Source organism: Leucopleurus acutus (genome assembly GCF_964270905.1).
Source record: "Leucopleurus acutus genome assembly, chromosome: 21".
In the NCBI taxonomy this organism is placed as follows: Eukaryota; Metazoa; Chordata; class Mammalia; order Artiodactyla; family Delphinidae; genus Leucopleurus; species Leucopleurus acutus.
In genome coordinates, this window is record NC_139163.1 from 11,463,144 (window position 1) to 11,476,420 (window position 13,277).

The 13,277-nt window shown below is 45.5% G+C and overlaps 1 protein-coding gene across 3 annotated transcripts in view; it reads left to right on the forward strand.

The window, feature by feature from the left end:
* Positions 1–13,277, forward strand: part of ERICH1 (glutamate rich 1) — a 108,944-nt gene that overhangs the window by 39,037 nt on the left and 56,630 nt on the right. The window contains exons 4-6 of one of the 3 annotated variants that reach the window (XM_082863910.1): positions 756–1,232; positions 3,824–4,018; positions 7,771–8,413. In XM_082863910.1, coding sequence (XP_082720036.1) covers positions 756–1,232; positions 3,824–4,018; positions 7,771–7,844 — 746 coding nt within the window. In that variant the 3' untranslated portion in view covers positions 7,845–8,413. Of the gene's footprint in view, positions 1–755; positions 1,233–3,823; positions 4,019–7,770; positions 8,420–13,277 lie in introns of those variants that run through there. The other 2 variants (XR_014327087.1, XM_082863911.1) reach the window with 2 other exon arrangements.

Sequence of the window (13,277 nt, forward strand, 5' to 3'; positions counted from 1 at the left end):
GCAGGTGGGCACGTGTGGGCAGCAGCGGGTGTGCTGGGCGTGCACCGGGCATGTGCTGAGCATGTGACGGGCATGCACTGCCACGAGGGTGCGGGGATGGGGTGGATGGGGCAGGATTGGCATGCGGGTCGCCCCTCTCAGGCCCCACGTCCACCACAGGCCTTACCACCCCACATCCACTCCAGACCTTGTCTGTTGCGTGGCAGTGACTGCCACATCTCGACCATGTCACTTACCTGCCGAGAGCCCAGACTTCATCTTCATTCATACGGGACCCATTGCTGATTCAGATGGGCAGGTCGTCACTGCTTGCTTCTCATCCTCACACACAAGTAACTCTTTAGAAGGTGCTAAAGGACACTTTAAAAAACATGAGAATTCATGTTTCTCTCCCCAAGACCACAGGCTTGAAACTTTACTCTCGATCAAACTGCAACAACTCTTACATCCTTAAAATCATACCATATGTCATGATTGTAACAATGTTGAGTAAATACACATACACACACATACGCGTACACGTACATACACCTTTTTTGGAAGAACAAGTAGGTTATTAATTTACTTCATGGTAAATCCCAGTATCCTCAACAGTGTACTTTGTTGGTATAAAGTTAAGAATCACTGAAGTAAATATTTTAAATTCCTTTTCTACTAAAATTACAAGATCCTAATGGAAAATTTATCTAGCCTAGTAAGTTTGTTATGGTTCCATTTTACAGAAAATTGTTATATTTGAATTTTTGTTTTTATAGATCAGGATCTTCAGGCTCAACCAAAGAGAAGAAGAATTAGAAAGCATAATTCAAAGAAAAAATTTAAAAATCCCAGTAACATTCCTCTAGAACAAGCAGAATTAGAGAAACAGCAGAGTATTTTGCAAGAAAAATTGCAGCCACACAGCCACAGCCACACAGATGGCCCCACAATAAGCAAAAATAAAAAAAGGAAACTGAAAAAGAAACAGCAAATTAAAAGGAAGAAAGCAGCTGGCTTACTAACAGGAGTCTCTGGCGTCAACTTCATGTACCAGCCTGAGGAGACCAGCAGTGAGCAGGGCGACGTGAGAGTGAGTGATGGAGAGGACGGCGCAGACGGGGAGGGAGGGGGCCCGGATGCCGAGGAGGAAGGGGCCACAGACGCCGGGAAGGAAGACGTTAAAAGTACCAATGAAAAGGCAGATGGTATCCTGAACTTTTTGAAGTCAACACAAGAAATTTATTTTTATGATGGTATGTTTTTTCCTGTTGTTCTTTTGAATAATGGCATCTACTTCTTTGGAAAATTAAGCAAATGTAAAATATTTAAATGTTTAAAATACAAAACATTAAAAATATTCAGTATTCAAAATAAGTCGTTAGTTTTGAGGCAAAAATCCAAATATTTAAATTCATCCCACCAAAGATCTGGGCTGGCCCCCTGCTCTAGGCTCACCAGGGGAAACAGCCAGCCCATTAGAGGTGTGGGTCCAAACGAGGGTGGTCTCATCATCCTCATTTCTCTAAGATCCAACTTCAGAATATGGTGCTATTCTCAGCTCTATGTTTAAAGAAAAGATAAATCCAGGTTGGAGACTTTGATGAATTCTTGCTCATTTTCATCGGCCAGTAGAGAGGTGAAGGAAGCACAGCTCTCTGTCTCTCGGACACACGGTGATTTGCTTCCCCAATGTGTGGCTTAGTGATTTGAGATTTTTCAGTAAGCATATTGGACCACTATTTGTACTGATATAGGAGCTGAGGTTTATCCTGGGATTTATTCTGACGGGTGATAATCCCTCACCTTTGTGTGGAGCCTAACAGACAGCAGCCCTGAGGGTCAGGAAGGAGCAGGTGCTGGCTCGGTGCCAAGAACAGAAGTGCTGGGATAACTGCCACCATTCTGATCCGTCCCTGGGAGATTCAGGGGATGTGGTGGGCTTAGTGCATCGAACCTCCAGCATGACCAAGATGGAGAAATACTGCCTATGTGATAACTGGAGGGGTAAGGGATGGACTTAAACAGTGATGCGAAAACACCATGATTAACGGGTCCATTCTAACCAAGATTGACCCTTTTCCTCTTTTGCTTGTTTATCCACATTTTGTGTTAAGTTGAAAACATCCTTAACGAATATCCACATGAGACTAATAGGAGGACATGGCGGAGACACTGCAGAACAGAAGTAGGCTTCAGAGAGATCTCAGTAGATTATCCATTCTCTGCGTGAGGGAGTAGCTTGTGGCAGACAGCCCTCCTGCCAAGGAGGACTGAAGTTTAAAGTGTACTTGGAGTTTTAAGAGCTGCTGAGGAAAAGCCCTTGTGACAAATCCCAGAGGAGGTGAACCACAGACCGGGTGAGCCAGATGCTGCTGCCCTCCTTCCCTCAAGGTGTCTGCCAGTTTGGACAGGGGCTTGGGCAAGGGTCCAGGGGAAGGGGCAGTGCAGCCTGGAGAGCAGGCAAACCAGCAGAGCCCCAGTGGTCTCACAGGTCTGGGGGGGAAAGTGGACGGCCCAGGGTCGGCCAGCTCTGTAAGAAAGGAGGGTCAGAGACCAGAGCAAAGCTCTCCTTGTCCCCCCTCAAAACCTTGGCCAAGCCCTGAACTGTGGGATGGGAGGAGGGCAACCAGGCAGACCTCTTCCACATGGCAGGGCGGCCTTTGTGGCGTCCTGAGGGACCAAGCAGGCAGGGCTAACCTGACCCTCCAGCGCAGCACGCAGCCACGCGCTCAGGTGCAGGTGGACAACTGCCGGCCAGACGTGCAGCCACCCTGTGGTCAGTTCAGTCGCCTGCCCCTTCTCTGTCTGCTGAGCAGAGGCAAGGGGGGACCCTCTCTGGAGGAAAATGTCGTTAGCCAAGCACCTGCAATTTTCATGTTCATTCAAAGGAGTGTGTCAGACACAGCAAGAGACCGGACCATACGACCGAAACCATGAGGAAAAGAGCAGCAGAAAGAGGCCACGGGGTGGAGACGCTGATGTTACCAGACAAGGGACTTAAAATAGCTATGATCTAGATGTCCAAGAAGTAGGGAGAAGATGGAGAAAAAAGGTGAAAAGCGGAGACTTTCACCAGATAATTTGAATCTATTAGGATAATCAAACGAAAATTCTAGACCTGAGAAATATAATAACAAATTAAGGACTCAAAGACGAGTTCAGACAGCAGATTAGATTCAGCATAAAAGAGAATTAGTAACTGCAAGGCGGGCTGAAGGAAGTATCCAGAGTGAAGGAGGGAGAGGAAAGGATGGAAAACACAGAAGGAGCATAACAGCCACATGGGCCCGAAGGAGCCTCACCCATGGGACTGGGGCACAAGGGACGTGTAAGAGGTGGCAGCTGGGAGTTTTTCAAAGTTGACAAAGACCATGAAGTCACAGATTCTAGGCATCCTGTGAACACCAACCAGGATAGTGCAGAAATGGCCTCAGCATGATGTAGGCCTGCCGCCGGCCAGCAGTGGGGACAGCGCTGTGCTCATGGGGCAGCCTCCTTGGCTTCCTTGAAGCATCCCAACTGCCCAGCAGCTTCATGCTGTTTGTAGATGCCTGACGCCATCGGAGGGCTTGGCTTCGTGTGTTTCCCCTGCTCCGTGCGTGGATTCCGGTACATGGAACACTCAGAGCTGCTTTACGAGATCGGTGCCCGTAACACACCACCTTTCCACTATGGTTCAACAGTTGTATTTTGTGGTTTGCTTCTCAAAGTTCTGTTCTGATTGTCTCTCAAACACATCGTTCTAAATAGAAATATACGTTTGAGGCTTTCTTTAGGAGGTAAGAGCTTATCTTCAGTTTGTAAGAGTAAAAATGCATTTCTAAGTGACCCTGTCTTTGTTTAGGTGTCTCCAAGGATTCGGACTCGGCTGTCTTCATGGAGACCAGTGGAGAGCTATTTAAATATCTTGAAACTCACAGCATGCCCTCCTCAGATGTGTTCATTCTGGATCACATGAAAACGCTGTTACTTTTGCAAGATACTGAAAGATTGAAGAGTGCCCTGGAAGTGTTCCCAGAACATTGCAGGATGCCACCCGGTATGTACTGTGCACTTTATTCATTGTGCTGCTTTAGACACTTGTCTAGGGTTTGCCTCTGAAAAACTTACTCTCTAACAAAGCAGTCCTGAATCAGAAAATATAAGGATGCACATATGGCTTGAGGAATAGATTCCCACAGAGGAATATGCTTCTTGCATCTCTCTTGCTATAAAAATATCTCTCATGATATATGCAGATATGCATGTACAATCTAATTCTCCAGACTTGTGAGCTCCACTCTTAGGACCAAATCCTTATTAGTTTAAATGGAAGTGAAAGAGTTCATTTCTTTTTTCCCTTTTCCTTTTCCTCTGCTAGATTTGGAGAAGGTACATTTTTTCTGTCCTCTAAATGTCTTGGTCTTCCTTCCTGGACCCTACAGTAAAAAGGGAGTTGAACTATAAGATGATTTCTCTTTTGTTACTTCCTCAACCTTTGTTGGGTGCCCATTTCATGCAAACTGTAGAGTGCTGGGCCGACTGTGCTTGTGTCTTCACAATGCCATGGGTGGGGCTTCACACTGGCAGCTTGAAGTCCCACCGGGCCACGGTGGGAATACTCCGGCCGCAGAAATCTGTAAACACCGAGTATCAGACGATCAGGACTTTTTGGAGAGCACCTGCACAGCATGGAGCAGAACTCTGTGCCAGACCCAAGACAGGCACTGGACAAACTTAGTTGAGTGCATGGAAGTGATTCTGCAGATTACCTTGGGGCAGTAATCTCAAAATGAGTACAGTGCATGATTTTTCTCCTTGGAAACCTCATAGTATAGCTAAAGAGTCAAGACTGACATGTTTAAAAAGCCACATATCACATTTCGTCACATGAAATAACAGTAAAGCCAGCAGTAAAGCAATACGGCACCAGTATAATTAGCAAGTGGCTGGCGGGAGTTGACGAGACCCCTGCGCGTTGGGGTCGCCAGGAGGACCTGCCTCCCCCGTACGTCCAGTAGTGATCTGTTAGGGGGCCTCATCTGCCCTGGCTGTGCGGCCCTGGTCCCGCCGCGGGTCTTCAGGGGAGAGCGCCCTGCCCTTCGGGGCTTACGTTCTAGTGGGGGATGGAGGAAGCCAGACCGAGAAGTCAGTGAGGTGTGCTTCGTACAGTTGAGCCCACGGAGAAGACATGGGGGGGGCGGGGTCTTGTGGGGAGGGGAGCGAGGGGTCAGAAGCGGGTGGGAGAGGAGCCGGGGACCGGGTCACGTCGGGCCCTGGAGGTTGTGCTGAGTTCGTTGGCCTTTATCCTGGGCGACGTGGGGCCACTGGAAGGCCAGCCTGTTGGGTCTGACTGCACTTAGCAAGATCTCTCCGGCCATCACGTTCGGACTAGAGAAGGGGTCGGGGACAGCGGGGGCTTCGGTCATACTCCCGGGCGCGGTCAGATTTGTGTCGGCTGTGAAGGTGGACTCATTAGGGTTTGCCGACTGACTGGACGTGGGCGTCTGTGACCCAAAGCCCTGCACGAAGCCTGCAGCGCATCATGAGGCAGGAGAGGCAGCCACAGGAGCAGGTGGGGTGTTGAGCTGGGCCGGCTGGAGGTTCCTGTCGGACGTCCAGGTGTGGGGACTTAGGCCTGGGAGAGCCACTGCCAGTCACCCTCACAGAGCAGCCTGGGGTCCAGGGGGACAGAGGCTTTGTCAGAGCGGGACCAGAGATGGGGTGAAGGTGGCGCCTTCGGGGGGGTTGCCGCGAGGAGTAGGACCAGAGGTGGTATGGGAGGAGTGAGAGCCGGTGGGCTGCCAGTGGGAGCAGCTCTGGGAAGGGAGACCCTCAGGCAGGGGAGCAAGTGCTGGCAGAGCCCTGCTCCTGCCGGGGGCGCCGCAGGGCCACTCGGGACCCCCAGCCCCGTGATCCAGTGTTTGCTCCTTTCCTTACTGCTGGTTGTTGGGCCTGCTGTATTCAGTATTTAAAAATGTACATTTCCGGGCTTCCCTGGTGGTGCAGTGGTTGAGAGTCCGCCTGCCGATGCAGGGGACACGGGTTCGTGCCCCGGTCCGGGAAGATCCCACATGCCGCGGAGCAGCTGGGCCTGTGAGCCATGGCCGCTGAGCCTGCGCGTCCGGAGCCTGTGCTCCGCAACGGGAGAGGCCACAACAGTGAGAGGCCTGCGTACCGCAAAAAAAAAAAAATAATAATAATAATTTACATTTCCGTAAGAAATGTAAAAAGATCTACACTTCCATAATTTACATTTTCAGATTGCAAAAAGCCAATTTTATTAAGTTAAACTAATATGAAGTTTTTATGAGAGATGAAAATATATCATTTACAATTCAGTGGATCCTCACACTGAAGACGTTCTTCACGCGTGGCTCTGAGATGCATCAGGAGAGTTTGGAACAGGGATTGGGGATTGAGTGGAAACGCTTCTCTTGCTTCTTACATTGAAACCATTGGACAGGTTTTGCCTACAAGCACCTTAAGTAGTTGGTGGAACTAAAATTTATGCATGAAGCACTTTTCTATGAAAATGGATTCCTTTTTAGTGCATGTAGGATGCGCAAAGTTTTTCTATGTTGAGCTACTTGGTAAAATGAAATCTTACAAATGGTGAAGCTTTATTTTCAAATATTGGTTCTGTCTAATTCAGATTTAGCATTCTGAAATTGTTTTCTTTTTCATAAAACTAGCTTATGAAGTTTAATTAGTAGCTGTATCTCTCCTGTCTATAGAGTAAGCCTGGAAATAGTAGCATTTAACAGCAGACACAGGGGGCTTTCTCTCTCTGCTGCCTCAACGATTGTTTTTCCTAGTTCTTTCCTAGTTCACGGGTGTTTCATTGACCGGGGTGCAGCAGCCGTGTCCTGAGGCCGGTGCACGTGTTTTTACAGTTGGTCTCCCATATTGCGTTCCGTCATCTGCATGTACATGCACATCACCATCTGTGGGGTTTTTATCATGCTCCGCGCACCATGAAGATGCTGCAGGCATCCCCGCCCTGGACCCTCCTGAGTCCTCTGTGCTGCACACATTAGCCACCACCATCCTCGGGAGCCCGAGGCTGGGGGGCAGGGCAGCTGGCCCGGGCAGGACGGGGGACGAGTTTGGAGGCACCTCAGCCACACTTCTGCATGGAGCGTGAGATGGGACCCCTCCCCGCAGTCCCAGCCTCTGCTTGAAAGTGCGTCTCGGGGCCTCAGCAGCAGTCGGCTGCCCCTCAGGCACCAGGATCTGAGCCAGACAGGGTGTGTGTGCTCTCAGGGTTGGAGCCTCCGGACCTGCGTCCCCCTCAGTGAGCATCTTTACGAGGAGTGAGGCCCAAAATGAGGGGCTGTGACCTCAGCTCAGGCCCTTTGCTGGGCTGTTCCTGGGACAGTTTCCTGAAACCTGAGTGCTGTCCCTTCCAGCTCATCTCACTTAGAATCCTGCTTCTAACGTCCTGCTACTTTGTCCACCTTTGAAGTAAACTATTTCTGCTTCATTTCAGTTTGTATGTGGTTTTCTTTGAGCTCAGATGTTAAGCATGTAATATTGCGTGTGGTGTTATGGAGTTCAGCTCTAACTAACAGAACTTTTGTATCCAAGTGAAATACAAATATTCCAAACTCACCCATACTTTTATGGGATTTGCAAGCGTGCTGACAATCAACATCATTTCAACACCCGAGTTGTGTCCTATTAGATTATTTCAGGGTTTACTTTGGGCCTAAGGATTAATATCTACAAAACAATAATTTATAATTTTTCTTTTTGTTTGAATTTTTTGTTTTATTTTATTTTTTGTTCTGTTTTCTTTTTGCTTTCCAGACTATGCCCGAGTAATCTCAGCTTTCTTTAATTACTGGATCACACATATCCTTCCTGAGAAAAACAATGAATAAAATCAGTACATCTATTTAAGAAGAGCTAATATTTGACAAGAAAATAGGAAAGACAGATATGAAATGGGTTGAGACTTAATTTCTATACACAGAGAAGATGAAATTCTCTAAGTTTTCTTTGTAACCCAAACACTGGGAACTTTGAGGACATTTCAATTCATCTGTTTGTACATAATAGGTAGATGTAATCTGAGACTTCAAGTGAGAAATTGGGATAAAATTGAAAATTTCTTTGAAATTGTGTGTGTCTTAAATTAAAAAATGGACATTCTGTTAAGTTGAATAAACTGTATAGTTTGAAGCTGTATATATATTTTTATAAAGTTTTAAATCACTTTGTGTCTGAAAGTTTGTTTTAAGAATGTCGTATGGATATTAAAACGTTCATGGTTAAGTAGTTTGATTCTAGTTGAATTTATTGATTGTTTTCTTCTTTTTTTCCTCTTTACTTTGAGAAGAATATCAAGAACATGTTTTTCCTGTTTGATCTTCCTTTTGTCACAGAAGCCGTCACCAGTTTTCAGTGAGACTGAGTTTTAAAAACACCAGTCAATCAATCGATGCAGCGTCTTAGGATTGGCACTGTCTCTATACATGAAAATATACTTTTTTATTGTGGTAAAATATACATAACATAAAGTATGCCATTTTAGCCATTTTGAAGTGTACAGTTAAGTGGCATTAAGTACATTCACAGTGTTGTGAGGTCATCACCACTGTCCTTCCTTTTTTAGGCTGAACAATGTTCCACCTTCTGTCCGTGGACACTGGGGTTGTTTCCCCCATTTCCTGTTATGAATAATGCTACTGTGTGAACATCATGTACAAAATTCTGCGTGCACATTTGTTTTTATTTATCTTGGGAGTGGAATAGCTGGATCAGATGGCGACTCTACGTTAACCTTTTGAGGAGCTGCCAGGATGTGGTCCACAGCAGCTGCACCATCTTCATCCCCACCAGCCAAACATGAGTGCCAAGTTCTCCACGTCCTCACCAACACTTGTTATTTTCCATTTTCCTGGTAATAGCCATCCTCATGGTTGTGCAGAGGCATCGTGTGGTGATTTCAGTTTACATTCTATGTACTCATTGGCTCTTCTCCTCCTTGCAGAAATTCCTGTGGAAGTTATTGCCCATTTGTGAATTAGATTATTAGCTTTTTGTCATTGAATTATGAGTTCTTCATGCTGGGTATTAACCCCTTATCAGATCTGTGATTTGAAAATATTTTCTCTCATTCTGTAGCTTGTCTTTTCACTCTCTTGTTAGTATATAGATAGATTCTTTTTCATATTCATTATGATTTATTACAGGATAGTGAATATAGCTGCCTGTGATATACAGTAGGACCTTTTTTCTCCATCCTATATATGCTAGTTTGCATCTGCTGATCCCAAACTCCCAGTCCATCGCCTTCCCCATTAGCAACCACAAATCTGTTCTCTGTCTGTGAGTCTGTTTCTGTTTTGTAAATAAGTACATTTGTGTGATATTTTAGATTCCACATATATGATATCATATGGTATTTGTCTTTCTCTTTTTGACTTGTTTCACGTAGTATGATAATCTCTAGATCCATCCATGTTGCTGCAAATGGCATTATTTCATTCTTTTTTATGGCTGAGTAGTATTCCATTATACACACACACACACACACCCCAAATCTTCTTTATCCATTCATCTTTCAATGGACATTTAGGTTGCTTCTATGTCTTGGCTATTGTAAATAGTGCTGCTGTGAACATTAGGGTGCATGTATCTTTTTGAATCAGAGTTTTGTCTGGATATATGCCCAGGAATCAGATTGCTGGATCATATGGCAATTTGATATGGCAACTCTATTTTTAGTTTTTTGAGGAACCTCCATACTGTTTTCCATAGTGGCTGCACCAGGTCACATTCCCACCAACAGTTTAGGAGGGTTCCCTTTTTTCCACACCCTCTCCAGCATTTATTATTTGTAGACTTCTTAATCAGATTAGGGCCATTCTGAGTGGTGTGAGGTATTACCTCATTGTAGTCTTTTTTTTTTTTTAATTTATTTTTGGCTGTGTTGGGTCTTCGTTGCTGTGTGCGGGCTTTCTCTAGTTGCAGTGAGCGGGGGCTACTCTTCATTGCGGTGCACGTGCTTCTCATTGCGGTGGCTTCTCTTGTTGCAGAGCACAGGCTCTAGGCACCCGGGCTTCAGGAGTTGTAGCACGTGGGCTCAGTAGTTGAGGCTGGCAGGCTCTAGAGTGCAGGCTCAAGTTGTGGTGCACAGGCTTAGTTGCTCCACGGCATGTGGGATCTTCCTGGACTGGGGCTCGAACCCATGTCCCCTGCATTGGCAGGCGGATTCTTAACTGCTGCGCCACCAGGGAAGCCCCTCGTTGTAGTTTTGATTTGCATTGCTCTAATAATTAGCAATGTTGAGCATCTTTTCATGTGCCTGTTGGCCATTTGTTTGTCTTCTTTGTTGAAATGTCAATTTAGGTCTTCTGCCCATTTATTGATTGGGTTGGTTTTTTTTTGATATTGATTTGTATAAGCTGTTTGTGTATGTTGGAAATTAAGCCATTGTCGTTCACATCGTTTTCAAATATCTTCTACCAGTCCATAGGCTGTCTTTTCATTTTGTTGATGGTTTCCTTTGCAGTGCAAAAGCTTGTAAGTTTGATTAGGTCCCATTTGTTTATTTTTGCTTTTATTTCTATTGCCTTGGGAGACTGATTGGTATGACTTCTGTCAAAGAATGTTTTGCCTATGGAGTTTTATGTTGTCATGTCTTATATTTAAGTCTTAAAGCCATTTTGAGTGGACCTGTCCTGATCCCCATCCTGGTTGGTGGCCCATCCTAGCTGGTGGCCCATCCTGGTGTCCAGGCCTGGCTGGCAGCTCCACTTACCAACCTTTATTAAGCTCAGGGAGCTGTATGGTGTATGGTATATGGGTGTGTTCTAACTTGATTGATATATATAAGGCTGTCCAGCTTTCCCAACACCACTTGCTGAAGAGACTGTCTGTTCTCCATTGTATATTCTTGCCTCCTTTGCTGAAGATTAATTGACTGGAGGTGTGTGGGTTTATTTCTGGGCTCTCTATTCTGTTCCATTGATCCATATGTCTGTTTTTGTGCCAGTACCTTGCTGTTTTGATTACTGCAGCTTTGTAGTATTGTCTGAAGTCTGGGAGGGTTATGCCTCCTGCTTTGTTCTTTTTCCTCAGGATTGCTTTGGCAATTCTGAGTCTTTTATGGTTCCATATAAATTTTAGGATTATCTGTTCTAGTTCTGTGAAAAACGTCATGGGTAATTTGATAAGGATTGCATTAAATCTGTAGATTGCTTTGGCTAGTATGGCCATTTTAGCCATATTAATTCTTCCAATCTAAGAACATGGGATATCTTTCCATTTCTTTGAATCATCTTCAGTTTCCTTTATTAATGTTTTATAGTTCTCAGCATATAAGTCTTTCACCTCCTTAGTCAGGTTTATTCTTAAGTATTTTTTTTTTTGGATGCAATTTTAAAAGGAATTTTTTTTAAATTTCTATTTCATTGCCTTTCTATTTAATTGTTATTATAAAGAAATGCAACCAATTTCTGTATGTTAATCTTGCATCCTGCTATTTTGCTTAATTCCTTTCTCAGTTCTAGTAGTTTCTGTGTGGAGTCTTTAGGGTTTTCTATATGTAGTGTCCTGTCATCGGCATATAATGACAATTTTACCTCTTCCCTTCCAATTCATATACTTTTTCTTTTTCTTATCTGATTGCTGTGGTGAGGACTTCCAATACTATGTTGAATAGAAGTGGTGAGAGTGGGCATCCTTATCTTGTTCCAGATTTTAGTGGGAGGGCTTTCAGCTTTTCTCCATTGAGTGTTATGTTGGCTGTGGGATTGTCATAAATAGCTTTTATTACATTGAGATATGTTCCCATAAATGGAATTGTTTTTATTTCCTTTTCAGATTGTTCATTGCTAGTGTACAGAAATGCGGCTGATTTTTTGTATTTATTTTGTATCCTGCTAGTTTTCTGAATTCATATATTAGCTCGAACAGTTGTGTGTACGTGTGTGTGTATAATCTTTAGAGTTTTCTACATATAAGATATCATCTGTGAAGGAGATCATTTTATTTCTTTCCTTCCACTGTGGATGCCCCATTCTCCAGAGCTCCTCTTCCCCATCACCATCTGTGTCCTTAAGAGGTGTCTGCTCCACTAAGTAGAACCTTCTGGAAGCAGATGAAACAGCAAGGATGCCCTACTGGTTCTGGAGATCTGTCAGCTTGAGACTAGTTGCTGTGAAGTTCCCTGAGCTTAATAAAGGTTGGTAAGGGGAGCTGCCAGCCAGGCCTGGACACCAGGATGGGCCACCAGCTAGGATGAGCATCAGGACAGGTCCACTAACCAGGGCAGGTCCACTGACCAGAACAGGGCCCCCCAACCGGGATGGGCCACCAACTAGGATGGGTCATCAACCACAATGAGCCCACAACTGGGACAAGCCACCAACCAGGATGGGTCACCAACCAGGATGGGCCACCAACTGGAATGGGCCACCAACTGGGATGGGTCATCAGCCACGGTGGGCCCACAACTGGAACAAGCCACCAACCAGGATGGGCCACCAACTGGAATGGGCCACCAACTGGGATGGGTCATCAGCCACGGTGGGCCCACAACTGGAACAAGCCACCAACCAGGATGGGTCACCAACTGGGATGGGCCCACCGTACCCCAGGGGCTGCCTCCTTGAGAATGGATGATGGTCCACTGTCTCCATGGAGCTGGAAACAAGACACGGCCACAGCCTGAAGTAGGACTGTGGGCAGCTTCCAGTCCATGCCTAAGATGGCCTTCGTCTCATTTTCCCCTCAGTGGAGATATAATCTGCTGCCACAACTGCTTTTCCCTCCTCCCCTGAGACGCAACATCAGTGAGGTCAGAGGCCCAGGAATTGTGTCACCTTCACCGCAGGGCTGAGGGGTCACTCTAGGCAGGTAACATCAACCTGCTGCTTCCTTTCCAGAACCTCTGACTGCCTCGGGCGGGACACCTGCCTTTCTGATTCGCCAGGTTGTAATCCTTCCATTAAGGTGCCTATTAATTAATGACACGTGTTTGCCGGTATGAAAATAAATATTGACAGATTCATAATTTCCCATTAATTCTCAATATCCAATTTGTCTTTCAGTTATGCACAATTTACATCTTTTCCATGCCCAGCAAATGAATACACTATTGTTGGATTCTGGGGAAAACTTGTGATTTGCAGACAAGACTTAACCCTTTACTTGATTCTTTCTGGTCTCAGCACAGAATCCCTGTAAACTCTCCTCCTGTCAGCTCATTGGGTTTTACTTTGTCCGTTTCTCTGACCACACCCTAAAAGTACTGAGGAACAGGGGTGTAATTGAGCAGGTGGGATGGTCAGGGTTAATCAGTTTTG